Here is a 17,774-nt window from a genome sequence, read left to right as displayed (position 1 = left end):
GCGTTTCGTCTTCCACTCGCGCCTCTTGTACTGCCTGTCTGTTGTCTCTATGAACGGCCGGCTTAGGTCGAGGCGATCGCGTCGCGGCGAGCAGGGCTTCGCACCTGAGGCCGGATTCGCGAGTTTATCGCGCGTATAAGCGACGCCACGTGCCAAGAGCCTTGTGTGAGCGGCCGCTAAATGTGTAGCCTAATGTACCCGGCGCGATCAGACAACAAAGCTGCGTTGTGTTGCTCACAAGGGCGGCTGTTTGAGCGAGCTGGTATTCCATGAAATTTTGCTGACACTGGCGCAACTTGAACGAGTTAACGGAAAGCAGAAAAAGAAAAGTATACGGGTAGAAACAAGAGACAAAGTCACGCTGAACTCACGACTGCTGTTATTGCGTGGCACCTATACGAGTATGATTTGCTTTTATACTGAATCAAAACCAACCGCGACGACAACAAAACGGATTTTATTCCATACGTGTCTAATTCGTCCGCACGGGTCGAATGAGCTGTCTCTTTTTATTATTATTATTATTATTATTATTATTATTATTATTATTATTATTATTATTATTATTATTATTATTATTATTATTATTATTATTTTGTGTTGCTGTTCACTAAGTGTAAAATCAAATCACATGTGACACGAAACAGACAGTTTTAAGTTTAGCGCGCCCCTGTCTCCTTAACCTTTTCTGCCTTCTACTTTTCCTTTTGCTCGTATAATTGATTGCGCATCACGTGTTACCAGGCTGACGAGTGCGTGACGTGACGCAGGAAACCCGCAGAAAGGACGCGCGCTTCCTGCGTGTGCGTTCTTCCCGTTTCCCATCTCCTCCGTCCCGCTGCAAGGGATGACGGTGCGAAATGAACGCACGCGGTGCGCTTCTCGGAGGGAGTTGCGAATGAACGCCACATCATTGCTTTGAATACATCCTACGGAAACGCCGCAAAAGTCTCGGATTTTCTTCAACATATATGCTGCTTTAGCTCGATCCCTTCTTGTTCAAATACGCGAGAAAGGCACTGATGCAGAAGGGCCTACATTAACCAACCACGAAGCCGATATGAATGAATTTTTCTTGGCCACGGCGGTGGCATTTCCGATGGGGGCGAAATGCAAAAGCGCCCGTCTTTACCGCGCATTCGGTGGCACGTACGTTAAAAAAAGCCCAGGTTGCCGAAATTATTCCGGAGTCCCTCACTACGGCGTGCCTCGTAATCAGATCGTGGTTTTGGCACGTCAAAACCCACAAAGCTCTTACAGGGGTGGGAGAAATAAAGTTTCATATATATTGACTGCTTGGAGCTGATTCTTCGACTTATTTGTTTGCGGATGTATAGACGAAAAGCGGAAAGTTTGGGTGGAAAATTCAAGCGTCAAGCTCGCGATTTCAACACCGCAACAAAACGGATGCCGCAATACCTATAAATTGCTTTTTGCTTATGCGGATACTGGCGCTATAGGGGACGGGACGCGAGACGAAGGCGACACAACCCAACGCTGGCATATCGCACAATGAAAAATCAACGACCCCAGCGAAGTGTGTGTGTGAAATTTAGTCTGTTATATAGCGCTTATTGAGGTGTACAAGAATGCCACGTTTTGCGTGAACGACGAGATACAGCTACAACCTATACATATGTTACGTGGGATTTGGGTTAAGCGATCGAGCTTCGTTAGCGCACGCGCCAGGTTCGCGTCGTCGGACGCACCCGTCGCCTCGACCCCGTTCCGCGCTCCACAGACGCGGCCTTCCCTGCGGCGAGCCTTGAGCGCTCGCGTTGCTGCCTCCCACAGCACCCGCGGTTTCGCTCCGTCGCGCACCGGTTACCCCTGCGTCTGTCGGGAACAAGAGACGCGCCGGTAAGCCGCCGATGACATCGCGTATTGTGGGGTCGCGAGCAAAAGTAACGGACTCTCCCCAGCATTTGTCGAACCGCGATTGGTCATCTATCACTCCAAGAAACACCGGTAATTCTCGTTTAAAGTGTAAGTCTAAAGAATAATGTCCTCTATAATAAAAACAAACGACGACATGTTTGCTATAGCTGGTGCACAAATTGAAGAGAAAACCGGATGGGTGAGTCCGTTACTACTGCTTACGAGATGTATACCACTGGGCACATCAGGGGCGAATCCGGAAGGGTGCCTCTCATCAAAGTATAGAGACCGGGGCGGATGATCCGCCAGTTCGAGAACTCGTCCCCCTTGAATTTTCGCCCCCCCCCCTCCCCCCCCCCTTTTTTTTTCAAATGTATGTTTCTATTACTCGTTACAACTGTATCGCCGCCCGCTCCGTCGATCTGTATGATGTATTGACCCTTTTCGCGGTGATCCCGTGGGCGCTGCCATATTCGATCACGTGGTGACGCGTCCATTGCTTGCCTCAACTGCCTCCGTTGCCTCCTTGTTTACAATGGAAGTGTATGACGCCGGCGCGGCTTAGAAAACCTCTGTTTTCGGAGATATCGTAGACGGTGACTAGGTGGACGACACGAAGCTTTGATCACAGCTTCAGAGAAGATCCAAAAGCGCTTTCGGAGCTGATTAAGCTATGTCCAAACGGCGCAAGCAGTGCTTCTTCTAAAAGCGGGGCTAAATATGTATTTCGAGCTTTCCGATTATGAATTCAGTCAGGATTAGTGTGTTTTGCTCTTTGTTCTTTATTCGGCAAATATATTGAAGCAGTGGCTTGTCAGTTTCTGGCTCAGTGAAGTTCCTCGGTGCGGCCACTATCTGATTCCTTTCTGCCTAATCGCTCGCGAGTGTGCTCAGTTCCGATAGATTTGTTCTTGCTGCGCACAAGGCTTGAAACATAGCTGTTTTGTACATTGTAATACCTTGTAGCAAATATATATTACAGCTAGTAACTTGCTTACTCTTGTGGACCGTCACAAAACATTCAGCTTCGACCATTCGTGCGCCATAGGTGTAGTCCGTCATTTATTGTGCGTATACAGTTCGCATATATTGAAGTGTACGCCCATTCACTTATTATTGGTACGTCGGCGATAGAGTTGGCGTAAGTTTTAATGTCATTTGGGACAGATGTGTATAGATAACGTGCGCGAAACTTACTATGACAGGAAGCGGCGCTACTCCCGTTGTCATTGTTTAACGAGTGGTACTCACTCTTGTCGACGTTCTGGGGATGAAGCCCTTTCCTTGAAGGTTAGTGATACAAGGCTGGCGGATAAGCAAATTTCTGTATCCTCGAGGAAAGCCGTACATCGCGAAGTGCCGGTAACACGTTCGAACCCGCAAGCTGCAGCGGTCCGCGAACTTGGCCACACAGATTCATTCTATTCCTTAGCATGCCAGCCGCTATTTTTGCAGCCAACTACTACACACGTCTTCAATCCAGCACGATTCAATCTAACATGATTGGAGCACAGTGTGTTAGCGAAAACTCAGTTGCATTTCCGACAGCTGATCGCACAGAAGCAATGTAGAAGCGGGAATGGTTTCGTATTCGTGCGCGGTCGCTGAGGCGAGGTATGGCGCGCCGCCGTGAGCGCCATCTCGTTTCTCTAAAACAAACTGCTCCGCGAAAAGGGTCAATATAATGCCTTTGGCGCTTCATAGGGGGAAATACATGAAACGAAGTGAGAAAGCCGGCAGATCCCACGCTCTGTGGGAATCAATGTTATGCGAAGCAGTGTGCGGGGAGCCTACCAAGTTAACGAATTCGACCATGAGAGCTCCAAGACGTAGGCGGCTCTTTCATGACCTACATGACACGCATGTCATGACATTCATGTCATGAGTCCACAGGAGCCCCTTTAGCTACACCTAAGAGACCTTATGGCGAAACCTTAGTCATGACTATGACTTCGACCATCAACCTTTAGCCTTTTCCTTCCCTTAGGACCATATCCGAACCCATTCCATTGGTTTTTGAGTGTTAATCTTTTTTCGTTGAGTCATTCTCATTTTTGCTGAGTCATGACCATGACTTCTACTACAATCCTTTATAGTGTTTTCTTCACTTAATGCCCACGTGCGAACCCATTTCAATGGTTTTTGAGTATTAATATTTTTTCGCTGAGTCATTGTCATTTTTGCTGAGTCATGGTCATGAGTTTGAGTTCTACCATCATCCTTTAGTGTTTCCTTCACTTAGTACCCACATCAGAACCCATTTCAGTGGCTTTTGAGTGTATCTTTTTTCGCCGAGTCATTGTCATTTATGTTGAGTCATGCTCATGACTATGATTTCTACGATCATCCGTTTGTGTTTCCTTCACTTTGTACCCACGTCTGAACCCATTCCTGTGGTTTTTGAGTGTAAATCTTTTTCTCTGGGTCCTTGTCATGACCTACATGACACGCATGTCATGATTGTCATGACCTATCACCATGGAGGAAGGAAACCCCAGGAGAGGCCCCGGCCAGCACGAACGTATTGGAGAAGGTGTGGCGGAAGTCATGTGCTGTTTTTCACAAAGGAGCACTGGGACGGGTACCCCAAATGTCAACGTTGCCATGGCAACCGCGCTTCTGAAGCTTTCGCTGCTGCTCGTGGTCTCTGAAAAGTGAGATAAGATTTTTCCGCCGGTGTCTTTCCCGCAGCACCTTTTGTTCGCGAGAAAAGCTGACTTTGGAGCGTGGTGTGCAAGCTTGAAAGTTGTGTTTTGGGTCTGTGAGTGTGAGTGTCGGCCAGCAACAGATACACTCAAGCAATCACGGCGCGGGTCTTCGTTGTCTTCTTAAACGTGCCAGGGAAAAACACAGGTGCGTGTCTGTTTCACTAAAACTGCTACAGAAGTTTTGTAGGCTTTGTTTTGACGCGCGTCAGGAGCACACACTTGCGGCGGCTCGTAACAATGCAAGTTCAGAGTTCGCGCCCATCTGCTCAGGCGAGCTGCAGAACCCCTGATTGGAGGCGCAAAGAGAGGTGGCACACCAACATGGCTGCACTTCCGGCTTCAAAAAAGTGACGTCAGGGCCTCTACTGTTTTGTTTCCTTCCTCCATGCCTATCACTTATGTTCGTCATACACTCCTGCCCATACTATGCCAATTTTGGTACCTACCAAGTTAACGAAACGACCATGAGAACACCAAGACGTAGGCGACTATTTCATGGCCTACATGACACGCATGTCATGACATACATTCATGTCCTGACATCATTTATGTTCGTCACATACTCTTGTCGTAGTATATACCAAGTTAACGAAACGACCATGAGAGCACAAAGACGTAGATAGATAGATAGATAGATAGATAGATAGATAGATAGATAGATAGATAGATAGATAGATAGATAGATAGATAGATAGATAGATAGATAGATAGATAGATAGATAGATAGATAGATAGATAGATAGATAGATAGATAGATAGATAGATAGATACTGTAAAAGTAGCAAATGTTCGCCAAGAAATGCTTCGCATTTCAAATGCGACAGGACAGCGGCGGGCTGTCCTGTGCAGTCCGGTGCTTGACTTGCGTTTGAGATCCCCCATTCACCGACCTATATGCACGGTGAATACCGAGGAATCGCGCAGCCTTTTCTGGAAAGCTGTCGGCGCACGGTGCCGTGGTGTTGTAGGAATTTCGTCGAAAGGCTGCTGGCGCTTGGAAGCTTACTGTGATGTGAATTAGAAAAAGGCGTTAGACACAGAGGAGCTGTTAAGAGAGGTGTCGCGCTGCTTTCATGGGCGCGAAAGAAGGCTCGCTGAAAGCGCGCTCACTCTGGCGAAAGTGTCCGTGAGCGCGCGTCGCAAAACTCCTGGGACTGTCTCATCGTCGTGATGCCGCTTTGAAAACCACCTGCACACGTGGGCTATGCGGGAAATCGAACGGGTGTGATCGGACCGATAACGTTCCGCGAAGCGCGCTTTGCGGCGCGCAGCTTCGTCCATGCATGCGTCGTCCGCGGCAGCAGCTGCCATCGTCGCCGCATGGGCCGTCCCTTGGCCGAGATGTCGTCGCGCGTCCGCGAATGGCCGGTTCCGATGGACCCGGTCACGTCTCGTTAGCGGACTGCCTGCCCCCGTTGTTATGCATATTGCGCGTCGTCCCTCGCCCTTTTTGGGCCACGGCGGCTGAAGGTCGCCGCGTGCCTGCGCGACGAGGACGCCGCCTAGCGTTTTGTGTGCAAGCTTGCGTGCGGGGCCACGTTGCGCGAAACCGCCGGCGTGTGTGAAGCGACATGTCGCCAAGGCGCATTGCAATATACGCCGTGATGCTGCTGCGCATTGCTGAACTGGCCACGTCCCCGCGCGACGTACACCGATACGGCGCGCAATGCAAGGTACGCGTTGTTGAGCAGAAGAAAATCAGGGAGATCTGCTCAAACTTCAGCAGCTATCATCATATAGACTGCGACACCTGATGCCGCAGGCTGCAGCGATGACACATTTGTGATTACATTGACACCGAATTGCTCTGGGTCACTCCTTAGTAAATTCATTCCTCGACAATGCCTGACCCGGGAGTGTACCCGGGGTCACGGTGTTAGAAATACTTCTAACACCGTGCCCGGGGTAGCTCGAAGGAAAGTGTAGTTAGAGTTTAATGTAGTTCGTCGCTTTGCCGGTGTTCTGCCTGGTTTTCTGTATGGATTAAGTTTATGAATTTCCCCTTTGAAACGGGCTAATAGACATTGGCAGCTGTACACATTGATCGGATCTATACGCAAGTACCCGCGATTGCAATGGAATGTGCTGTGTTGCGTGTATATGACGCATGGTGACCGTGTTCGCCGCTGTCATTGTCATTTGAGTCTTGCTTTTCTTTCTTGGTCCAATAAAGAATCAGATTATTTATTCACACTTCCTGTTATGTAAGGTTTCAGATTCTTAACCCTCACTGCATCGTGACACTATCTATTCATGCAGCGCCACAACAGGAAACCATTAGATTCAATCATGCATTCACGTATCTCTGTGGTTCGAATGTATACACAAATCCTGCCGGCAGACGCACACTCACCGTGTGCTGCGCTCACGAGCGCCGTTCCGCCGCTGTACACGAATTTCAGAAACACTGACACCGTTTATTTTAGGCGGACCGGGCAGCGGGAGTGGAGATATCAAACCAGTTAAACCTATTCCCTAACGCCAGAAGCGTACCCACATGGAGGTGGGTTTTATTCAACTTGGTGCGAGTCCACGCTGTCGAACCTCGCCGAATCTCTATTATCTCGGCTTGACATTCTACGCCGATGACATCGCGCTATAAGTGGATCCAAAAGACACTAGCCTTGCTACCGAAGAAGTCTGCGCGACACCGCGGCTCGACATAATATCTCCTTGTATACCAACGTGCAGTCGTCCTCGGAGAAAACGTTTCTTCTAGTGATCGGCCATGCGACAGGATGGGCCAGAATGTCCCTAAACCTTTCTATACCGACCTACTATGTGTCCGGCCCACGAATATAAAAAATAGTACCTTACTCCGTGGTCCAGCCTGGGTGTCCTGCTGAGCGAGACCGGCGGACCGAAGTAATTGTCTGCTCCGCCTTAGGCCTGCCTAAACAGCTCCGCCTGATCTGGCGAATCGGTGTAGCCACGTAGGTGTTGCTGCAGAACTCGCACAATTTGGACGCTGTCCCAGACCACTGTGATTTCCAAGGCTTGCTATATACTGAGGTGTGCGTGTTTTCAGCTCAACGGATGTACGCATGCACTTGAAGCAACAGGAAGTCCTCCATCTCGTGTACGGGCTATTATATACGGGTCTGCGGCGACACTCGCGGAGCGCCACATGCTCTACATGTATGCAGTCGTATACCATCACCCAAGGCTATCATCGAGTCACGCAGCGATCGAGTGCCATAGCATGCGGATACAAAAAAAGAAGGCCAGACGAAGGTTTCTCGCCTTGTGTCCCGGTACGCCTCGGCCAACCCCCCATGACCTAATCAGCAGCCTATGCCGATACTCCTTGAGCCGTGAAGGGATTTCCTGCCCGGAATACTTAAGCCCCTGACGTGCAAGTTTCACAAACAAGGACGAGCTGATAAACCGAGAGCGACGACCTCACGTACTCACCGCACGCAGTCTTTATTGATGCGGCCTGGGCCTGACCACAGGTCATGCTAAGGTGGCGGTGGTGACGCCGAACGGCGACAGGAAAATCTCGAACCAGTATGCGACCGCGACCACACGTCCTGGTTCGGCCAGCTCGCGGTCCTTGCCACTATCCACAAGATCCGCGAAGAGCTAGGCCTGTAGAGGGCATGCGGGCACCGGTGGGCGAAGTGATCGTTCACTGACAGTAAGGGCGCCCTGAAGCAACTCACGGGCCCGCCGAGAATCGGAACCATGCTCGGGAACACGGCACAATGACTTGGTGGTGCGGGGGGATTGGGCACCGGGACACGCAGGCAGCGTCGGCAACAAGGCCGCGCATGCGCTGTCCTACCCTCACCGAACGACCAATTAACCAGGACCCGGCCGAATGCGTCAGCACGGCCAAAGAAAACAACACCGATGAACGACCACGTACCTGCTATACCGTCGAACCTACCACGAATACATCCGTCTATACGAAAACACCCGGCTGAAATATACCTCAAGCCGCGCGTTAATGAAGACTGACTACGACGGCTAGTCCAACAGCGACGGTCGATCCCGCGCCACGCTGCTGTCCATGTGGGATGTTGCACGCGAAATGGGAATTGACCGCCGTTTGTGATATTCCTCTTTTCCCGTCCACATGCATAGCTCCCTGTACAGCTTAGCACTGCAGTGTGGCTGATTGTGCTAGTTGCGATCCATTATCGCTAGTTTACAGCGCGAAGTTTAAGCGAGATAGACAAGGACAAGCGCTTCGAGCCAACCGTTCCCTACAGTAAATATTTGCCATTATCAAACCTTACGTTGTAGCGATGGCGCTGCACGCTATATACGTGTATACATGCGTTGGCGCCAGCGAACTGTATGCACGTCGCGACCTCCTCGTCTTCGTGTGCCAGGGTGCCGGCCCGCGTGGCCATGCGTCACGACTACTGAGCCTTCGCCGCGTGCGAGCACGAGCCATCGGGGAAGGTGCGTCGACGCTTCCGGACCTGCAGCAGACACGCACGGCACGTCTTCATACGTACGCCCGTGTCCGCTGCTGTAGAGGAGCGGGCGTTTGTCTCGACGCACGAGCCGCGCGAGGCGGCGATCCCTCCGCTCTTCGTACGTATATACTTGTCTCGATGGCAGATTGGGAGCGGCGGCTGAAGGCACACTTGAGGCGCGTGTGCGCCTTTGCGGGGCGGATAATCTTTGTCTCGGGAGCTGTCGTATAGCGGGGGATGCCGCGACAGGCAGCTGGAGACCCGCTGACTCAGTGCCGTGTGCGCGGAACTGGTGCCTCTGACTTTTGTGGTTTTACCTCGTGACCAGTTGGCGTTCCAGATATATAAACACACGTACCGTGTGGAGACGCTTTGCGGCCTGCTATAGTATATTGAACGGCGGTTGTTCTGCTCGCGTGCTCGATGTCACCTTCTGCCAGCGTGTCAGCGAAGGGCGTGCGTTCGAAACGGTCGTTGCAATGCGGTGTCGCGTCCGTGGGTAGCGCTGCCATCGCGCTGAGCTGAACGGATTTTTCTGCTGTCACAGGGAACTCGGAACCTCGCACACAGCTCTCATCAACACGGCTGCTAGCGGCGCGCGTAGGTCCCGTTTGCAATGGCGGCTGCGACGGACGCCGAACCACATTCGCGAGCGGGCCTGCAGCCTTCTCTGACAGAATACTCTGTCCTCATATCTCCGGTTTCTTCACCACCCCGACACGTCACGCACGTAAGCTTTGGCCTGCCCGATGGCCATTCAGACGTCCGTTCATATTTCCTCTCCTGGCGTATTCTGAAGGTGATAGAGGAATCCCCTGCTTCTTCGCACATTTTACGGGCCGTATGTGCTGCTTGTAGAGTCGTACACCGCGAACAGCAAGCCGGCAAGCTAAGTGGAAAGGAAAGCCTATGAAATTATAGAACTTGTAAGCACACAATGCATCAAGCACACACGGTTGTGCGACGCGCAGACATAATTAATTGCTTTCTGGAAGTTTAGCGATTTCTGCGTGAGTCATAAATGTGCATTGACGAAACACGATTATAATGTAACTCCATCAGTCGAATGATTATCCTATACGTTTAAAAGTTATTGTGGCATATTTTAAGGTGCTAGCCGGCATTAATTGATGACGCGAAGTTACATTCACACTTTAGAAGAGTAGAATTTTAAGCCAGTTGGTGATGCATACACGGTGAAGCGCTACAGAGTCCGCCTCGCCTCCTTTGTCCCGTCTATCGCGCTTCACCGTAGTTACATTCACACATGCGGCGGCGGCAGCCTCTCTCAAATCGCCGGATTTGCGAGCGTGAATAGCTTTCTTTGGCTACCGCGTATGGTCGGGCGCTGGCTGGGTATCTTGCCTGAGGGAAAGGTCGCGCGCTTTCACGCGATCCACAGTGCATGGGAGAAGAAAGCGCAGCTGTTGTCATGCTGTCGTCGTCATAACGTACACCGTCGTCGTTACGCGGTCTTGCCATCTACGAAAACATGTCGACGGTAATTTGTACCGCCATCATCAAACACCGTTATCAGCAGTATTCTTCGAAAGTATTAATTGATATAGTGTCTATTTGATTTTTGCTGTCCGCGTCGGCGCAAGCGGTTGGTTTGGACACAGTGGAATTTTTTTACTTTTGCAATCATCTTCCTTGGTTTCTGCAACATTTTTTTCCTCTTCTCGCTGTCATCCACGCGGCGCCGAATGAGTATAGCGCTGCTGTTCGCGTGAAAGACGACGAAGTGCAAGGCCACGTTTTCGGCGAGTTTTTGTGTACGAGAGAGCTGTCCGGACGAAAGGCATCCTACAAGGGGTCATCACGGCGGACACTTCCTCCCGCATCTTGTCGCGGTTTGGTGTTCGCAAGAAAGGTAGGCACGGCTCGAGGTTCCTGTCTCCTTTCGCAACGCGCTTCGAGAGCGCCTCGCATATGCTGCAGTGACTGCCGAATCATTGCGGCTCGGAGCCGCACGTGCTGGTTTGTTACTACTCGTGATATATTCGCCGGAGCCGTCAGCGTGGTTGATTAATATCTTTGTGAAACAGACAGACGCGAGAAATGCAAGTTCGTGCGAGTCCGTATTCGTAGAACGCCGAGCCGGCCTCCGTCATGCGTTGCGCTGCGTGCGTACGATTTCCATCACAGCCCAACGACCAGCTGCATCGTGCACGGCTAGTGATTTAGCTGTCGTCGGCGCAAGCGGTTGGTTTGGACACATTGGAAACAGGGCCGGCATGCTACATTGAAAATATCTAATGAGAGAGATTACTGGATATACTATGCGATATACAGTGCAGTGGCACTGCCAGAAAAAAGTTATCGGGTTTTCCGGCCTCTTCTGGGCAGCAAGCGAAATGGCGCTACTTGTCAGCCTCCACTTCTTGTTACTTGCTGTGCCAGTATGCTGTACCTCAAGAACGGCGTGTATGGTTTGCGACGTGCGCTGTCGCAAAAGATATCCCGCCAACGCGCTTCCGACCATACCGCAGATAAAGCATCGTGGCCGCGCTCGTCGGACTTGGGTGTGGGCCTGTCCACTTGTCTACGACTGCGCACCGCGAAATGCGCCCCATAGCGGGCAGCTTCGCCGGACTGCGTTATGTCCGAAGTGATCGGGAGCGCATCAGCCTCAGGACATTGTGACTCGAGTGGCGCCTTCGCAATGCATATACTGCGCTATGTGCCGAAGGGATTTGAGCAGCCGATTACGCGTAACGCGGCGCTTGCGTGACGGGAGTTCACACGTGTTGTCGATGATGATGATGATGATGATGATGATTTATTGGCATCCCATTTGAAACGGGGCGGCTACAAATAGTCACCTAGCCTGCTTGATTTAATCAGGTATACTATACATGTTCTTTATCTAGCATTTTTGTATACCTCTCATTATTTTTATTTTTCAAAAATTTACCTTGTACCGCTGCCTATGATTTTAAGAGATCAGGTCGTATCCATCTTTTTCCTGCTTTTTTTTTTTTTTTTTTTCACCAGTACTCTAATCGTCTCTTGCTGATCTCTACGGCTGATCTGTTTATGTTTCCTTCCACTTTAAACCCAAGCGCATCTGGGAGTTGCACGTTACCTACGGTTCTCGCTGGGTGGATCCCGTCGCATTCCATTAGGATGTGCTGAGTGGTCTCTGGATCTTTACTGCAGCATACACGTACATGTCTCATCTAGTTCCGAATATTTCTTCCGATATGTTTTCGTCCTTAGGCAACCGGCTCGAGCCTCAAATAGCAAGGCACTGCCCTTTGTGTTATCGTACAGATTTTCCCTTCTAATTTCTTTCTTCTCATTCTTGTAGATCTCCATTGTCCTTTTCGTTTCCATTCTTTGCATACAATTCACGGTCTCTATTTCTCTCACTCTCTTTCTGGTGACCCCTGGTTGTCTATTTATAGTTTCGGTTATCCTGTTCTTGGTCCATGTGTCTACCTGCTACCGCCAAGCGAGTGTTATGTGAAACTTGTAGGACAGGCATATATGGACGTGTCCGTGCGTGGACATGAGGTCCTTGGGCTTCTTGTAACATATGCTAATGTAATTACATAAGATTTTGACGCAAGCCTCTTGAATCCCAAGAAATGACAAGACAAATGTTATTTTAACACGGCTTGTAGCTGGACTAGTTGGTTTTTGGTAATAGTAAAAGAGCACAAAAAATGGCACGCACACGAACAGAGCGCTTGTGGTGTTAAGTCTTGTCCTTGTCCTTTTTTGCGCTCTTTTGATTTTGAAAATGTTACTAACCTGGTCTGTCATCCTCCTTTTTCACTTCATGCTTATAAATGACACTAAATAGAAATATGGGTATTAATAAATTACGTTCCTGCCAGCTCGCAGTGACGTCAAAGATTTCGACATTGTCTACGTAGGTCCACTTGAACGTTGATTGGTAAAGTATAACTATATTGCGTCCTAAAGGAGCCGATCGAAGGCTCAAACTAGAAAGTTTATAAAGCTTTTTCTTCGCTAAAACGCCCAGAATGCGAGAAAATACTTTTGATGGTGATGATGTTTATTGGCATCCCCTTTGAAACGGGCCGACGACAAACAGTCACTATAGCCTGCTTGGTCTAATCAAGTTTTACTACATCTATTGCAGTCTATAGCATATCGCCTATACCTCTCCTTGATATTTTCTGTACAGTTATCTATGCCTGTAACGGCACCGGTTCTATGAACTCCATGACGCCACACTGGCATAACGACGCAGATCGAAGTTCCAGCGCGATATTCGGGAAAGCTTGGCTTCCATTTTCTAGAGTGATAAAAACAATTTTTTTTTTTAACGTGCCGAAACCACGATCTGATTGTGATGGACGCCGTAGTGGCGGACTCAAGATTAGTTTCTTGCCACCTGGGGTTCGTTGACGTACGCCTAAATCTGAGTACACGAGCGCGCGCTTTTTACATTTCGCCTCCATCGGAACGCGGCTTCGAGCAACGTTTATAGAACCTGGCTTCGAGCTCAGCAGCGCCATAGCCTAATTCACCGCGGTGTTGCACGTCTCTTCAGAACTATTGCTCAATTAACTACCACTCGTGCGAGCACCACTGAGGCGACGGAGTACGAGATAAAATTTTCGTGGTTTATGTTCTAATCATTTGTGGAAACACGTCGCAAACGCCAGCAATTTTTCCTAGTACATTGGATAATTAGCATGCTAACCCTTGCAGGAAAGCACGGGATAATTAGCTGATCCACCCATAGGCGCTGATGCAGCACGCTTCGATGCCGCTGTTGCTCGGTGGTGTCCGAGTTTTGCCGGAACGTCGCATGGGCGCATCGCGTGGGGTTCCCGCTCCCTCGGGCACCCCACGGGACGGCGCCGGCGGCCAGTTCGAACCACAGCCGTGGCTCTTGTGTTGCCGCCTGTGTGACTGTGTTGCGGCGTGTTGGATATGCGAAGGATGGCTCGTGATGAACTGGAAACGCGCACTGCCGGTCTGCCGCGTCCCCCGCCGGGGCGCGGAATGAGCGACGTTGACGCGGAACAACGAAGCTTGCACCGGACGGCAGGCTCGGTGCACGAACAGCGCGAAACATTGCGAGGTCGTGACTCGCACCGTTTGGTGGCCAGATTTACCTTCGTACCCTCAACTTTGCCTGCCGCGTTGTAAGCTACAAATTAGGATACGTATACAACCTATAGCATCTTGTGAAATATGGTAGTTTTCTGTTAAGAATGACTGACACCCGTGGCTCCCCATGTGTAATGTGGCATGGATATTTTCCAGCAACAACGACGTGAAGTTGTTTTTGTCGTTCCCCTTTGTTTTTGTATGTAGAGTCACAACAGATAAGATGGAGGAATGATATTAGGAGATTGACAGTTACAGCTAGAGTGCGGGTGCTTGTTGCAGCGTGAAGAGCTCTAGTAGCCTTTTGGCCTGTATACGTGTTTCTGCTCATGGTGTTGGTGTTATGAAAGGGAGCAGAAGCAAGTAGGGATTGTGCTTTGCAAGAAAATAAAAAGTAGGACCAAAACCTGAATGAACATGTAGTCCTGAGAATGTGCCAACTTTTCTGAGCATGCTTGCTTTGTGTTGTCTTTGGCAGGCAGGCGGCCCGAGGAGAGAGGTGGTAGTGGGCCCCAGGTGCAGTCGCCACCATGTGGCTGCTTCCAAGGCGGCGTGGCCTTGTGGTCAAGGTCCTGCTGGTTGTGCCAGTCACCTGGCTTGTCATCACGCTCCTGCTGACCTACACGGACAGGGTCCAGACACCTCAAAGTAGGGTTGCGTTCGAACCGGGTGCCGTCCAGCAACAGCAGGGTCAGCATTTACAGCAGCAACAGCAACAGCAACCACCACCGAAGCAACAGCAGGACCAGCAACACAGGCCTCAGGTAGGGAAAGTATGATGGTTGCATTCACCACCAATGCATATATTGACACGCATGCATTGTGTATAGTGACAATATATTGTACAAGCAGGGACCAAACCTAACAACTTCCTCTCCTTGTTCTTGTCTGCAGCAATGAGCTGGTAGGCCATTGCAAAAACTACGAAATGAAACAACTTTACCGAAAAAAAAGAAAAAAGGACGGGGGAGGGGCTGCTGTGCTTGTACTTACTGTTTGTCGCACTTATTACCTGTTGCATGCACTGTCCATATTATGTCTTTTCAAGTTATCTTTTTGTTTTGTGAGAAACCAGGTGCTGTGGTGCAAGTTTGGACAACCCTTCTTTGCCCCAGAAAACTAGAGGCCGCTGCCTTACTTACTTGCTTCCTCTATGAAGCCACGCATGTTATCTTGTTAACTTTGGACTTTGGTGTAGTGTGCTAGTGCAGCTGCTGCAAGTGAATAAATTTTCAGGGCCCATGCAATGTTTACATAGTTTTGTGCATAGTCATAGTTGAAGCAATCTAGGGGACATACAGTATACCGGCAGTGCTAGCCTTTGGCCAATGAAACACTTCTATGAAAGCGAAAGGTCGTCTTTAGAACCTAAATGTTTGCACGTGGGGCTATGCAGGGTGACGAGTCTGCAAAAGAGGGCCAGGACCTCCTGCCTGAGAAACAAGGTGTTGGTGAAGATGAGCATGTAGCACCCCTGGCACGTAAGCGGGCCAACCGGGAAAAGGCACTCTCTAAGGAGGAGCAGAAAAATGAAGTGGACCATGCCCCAGCACCTGTGGGAGTGCTCGCCCCACCTCAGAATCCTGATGGCCCTGGCGAAATGGGTAGGCCTGTTGTTCTGAAGGACCTGACCAAGGAACAAGAAGCGAAGGTCAAGTTGGGCTGGGACCGCAATGCCTTCAACCAGTACATCAGTGACATGATCTCTCTACATCGGTCTCTGCCAGATGTTCGAGACAGCGAGTAAGTGGCACATGTTTAACTTGGGGTGGAGTGGTCAGCCATTCCTATTGGTGTTTTTCATTAGCTCACTCAAATGCTAGCATAACAAGTTGACATACTGGCACAGTATGACATATAACTGGCATGATTTCGAGTACTACTTACAGCCATAGGATTCCATCTGTTGCCTATCTTGTGTTATTTCTGCCAGTTCGTGTGCTGTTCAAGGTCCTTTCTTATCTTGAACATGCCTTGTGTAACTCTGCAGGGAAGACACTGAATGCTTCAGGTGACGTTCTGGCACGTAGGCATTTCCAGCATGTTTACAAAGCTTTGTCTTTGAACTTCTGTCATGTGCAGATGCAAGGACGAACGCTACCTTAAAAACCTTCCCTCGACAAGTGTGATTGTATGCTTCCACAACGAGGCCTGGAGTGTACTGCTGAGGACTGTGCACAGCATCATTGACCGGTCACCCCCCAAACTTTTACATGAGGTCATCCTGGTGGACGACTATTCAGACATGCGTGAGTAATTTCTTAGCTCAGTCAGGCACAAGTGTCGTTAAGATGTACCATTTATTTATAATCATTTAGTAAAGCAGTGGTTTGGGATTTTTGTCTATGCATGGTGGTATTTAGTCTACCATATTTCCCGGTCTATAACTCTTGCCCCTAAACCACAAGTTGCCCCTGAACCACAAACATTCATTCATAAGTCGCACCTTCCCTCAAAACGGCAGTTTAAAAAAAAAAAAAAAACGTATATGAGTCGCACCAGTGTACAAGATGCACCTGTTCCTATGGTAAGCCATTTAAAAAAATTACAGTGATGTTTCACTTCGTGAATATGGTTCACGCACAAGTGTATCGGTGTCATTCCTATATAATTGCGATAGCAATGATATGCACACTTCAGGCGCATTTCTGCTGTCGTGGTCACCATGATGTTCCGTATAAAGTCCAAGGGCGATAACATCGTCCCCGCGCGCCGTATGCTGTATGTCCGAGTGAAAGCGTGCGATGGTGAGCCGAATCACGCGCACAAAGGAAGAAAGCAGGAAGGCAGAGCAGGAGGGAGGGGGTGCGGCTTGTACTCTGGTAGCAACTGCATAGTTTGCGCAGCGGCGCGAGCCGTATCTTGAAAGCGATCTGCAAATGTGTCGACTTTGGGGTCTGTCGACTTTCGGTCTGCCTGCGGCCGCTTGCGTTGCTGCTCCGTCCTTGCACGGCGCTCGGCAACTCGATCACGAGAAGAACCCTTAACGTCCATAGTGCAGACACAACTTGAAGCAACTGCCAGAGGAGGTCAACCCAGCGTGCTTTGCGTGGCCAATCCGATTTTGACGGCAGTTCTTCCGGAAAACGACAAAAAAAAAAAACGAAAAAAAAAAACGTATATAAGTCGCACTATTCTGTAAGACGCACCAACGAAAGATCCAGAAAAAAAAAAAAAAACGCTACTTATAGCCCGGAAAGTACGGCAAGTGCTTTTTCGCACTGTTTCCTTCCTTCCTTTTAGTATGCACTCCATAATGTAAACCATGTGTGGCATTATACATGGTATGCATGGATATGAAAGCATCCCAAAACTTTACATGTTGGACATGAAACCCCTACTCATTGCTGCACCTTACAATGCCATTGCATCAATGGAGCCTCGAGATAATGTTTGCTTAAGGGCAGGGACATCCAAAAACAACAGGAAATACTGCCTTATTTTGCGATAGTGCACAGTAGTCATTGATTACATCAAGAAATAACTGGTAGAAATAGTGACAGTTTTCTGGCAAGGCATTTCCAATTTTTTGAAGGTGCAAGAGGTTAGAGACTAAAAGTAGGCTTCAAGGACGATATAACAACAAACTGTGGATGGTTGCTGCTTGACAGGAAGGTATCCTGTTGGCAGTACGTCTTTTACATCAAATGAGGTTAAAAATATG

General features: G+C 49.5%; 1 protein-coding gene across 7 annotated transcripts in view; it reads left to right on the top strand.

The window, feature by feature from the left end:
- Window positions 1–17,774, top strand: part of LOC119443108 (putative polypeptide N-acetylgalactosaminyltransferase 9) — a 215,014-nt gene that overhangs the window by 176,055 nt on the left and 21,185 nt on the right. For 4 of the 7 annotated variants that reach the window (XM_049662578.1, XM_049662573.1, XM_049662575.1 and 1 more), the window contains 3 exons: window positions 14,589–14,874; window positions 15,507–15,853; window positions 16,193–16,359. In XM_049662578.1, the coding sequence (XP_049518535.1) occupies window positions 14,641–14,874; window positions 15,507–15,853; window positions 16,193–16,359 (748 nt within the window). In that variant the 5' untranslated portion in view covers window positions 14,589–14,640. Of the gene's footprint in view, window positions 1–10,500; window positions 10,890–14,588; window positions 14,875–15,506; window positions 15,854–16,192; window positions 16,360–17,774 lie in introns of those variants that run through there. The other 3 variants (XM_049662574.1, XM_049662579.1, XM_049662576.1) reach the window with 2 other exon arrangements.

This window comes from Dermacentor silvarum, chromosome 2 (assembly GCF_013339745.2).
Source record: "Dermacentor silvarum isolate Dsil-2018 chromosome 2, BIME_Dsil_1.4, whole genome shotgun sequence".
Classification (NCBI taxonomy): Eukaryota; Metazoa; Arthropoda; class Arachnida; order Ixodida; family Ixodidae; genus Dermacentor; species Dermacentor silvarum.
This window is presented reverse-complemented; position numbering and strand designations above follow the sequence as displayed.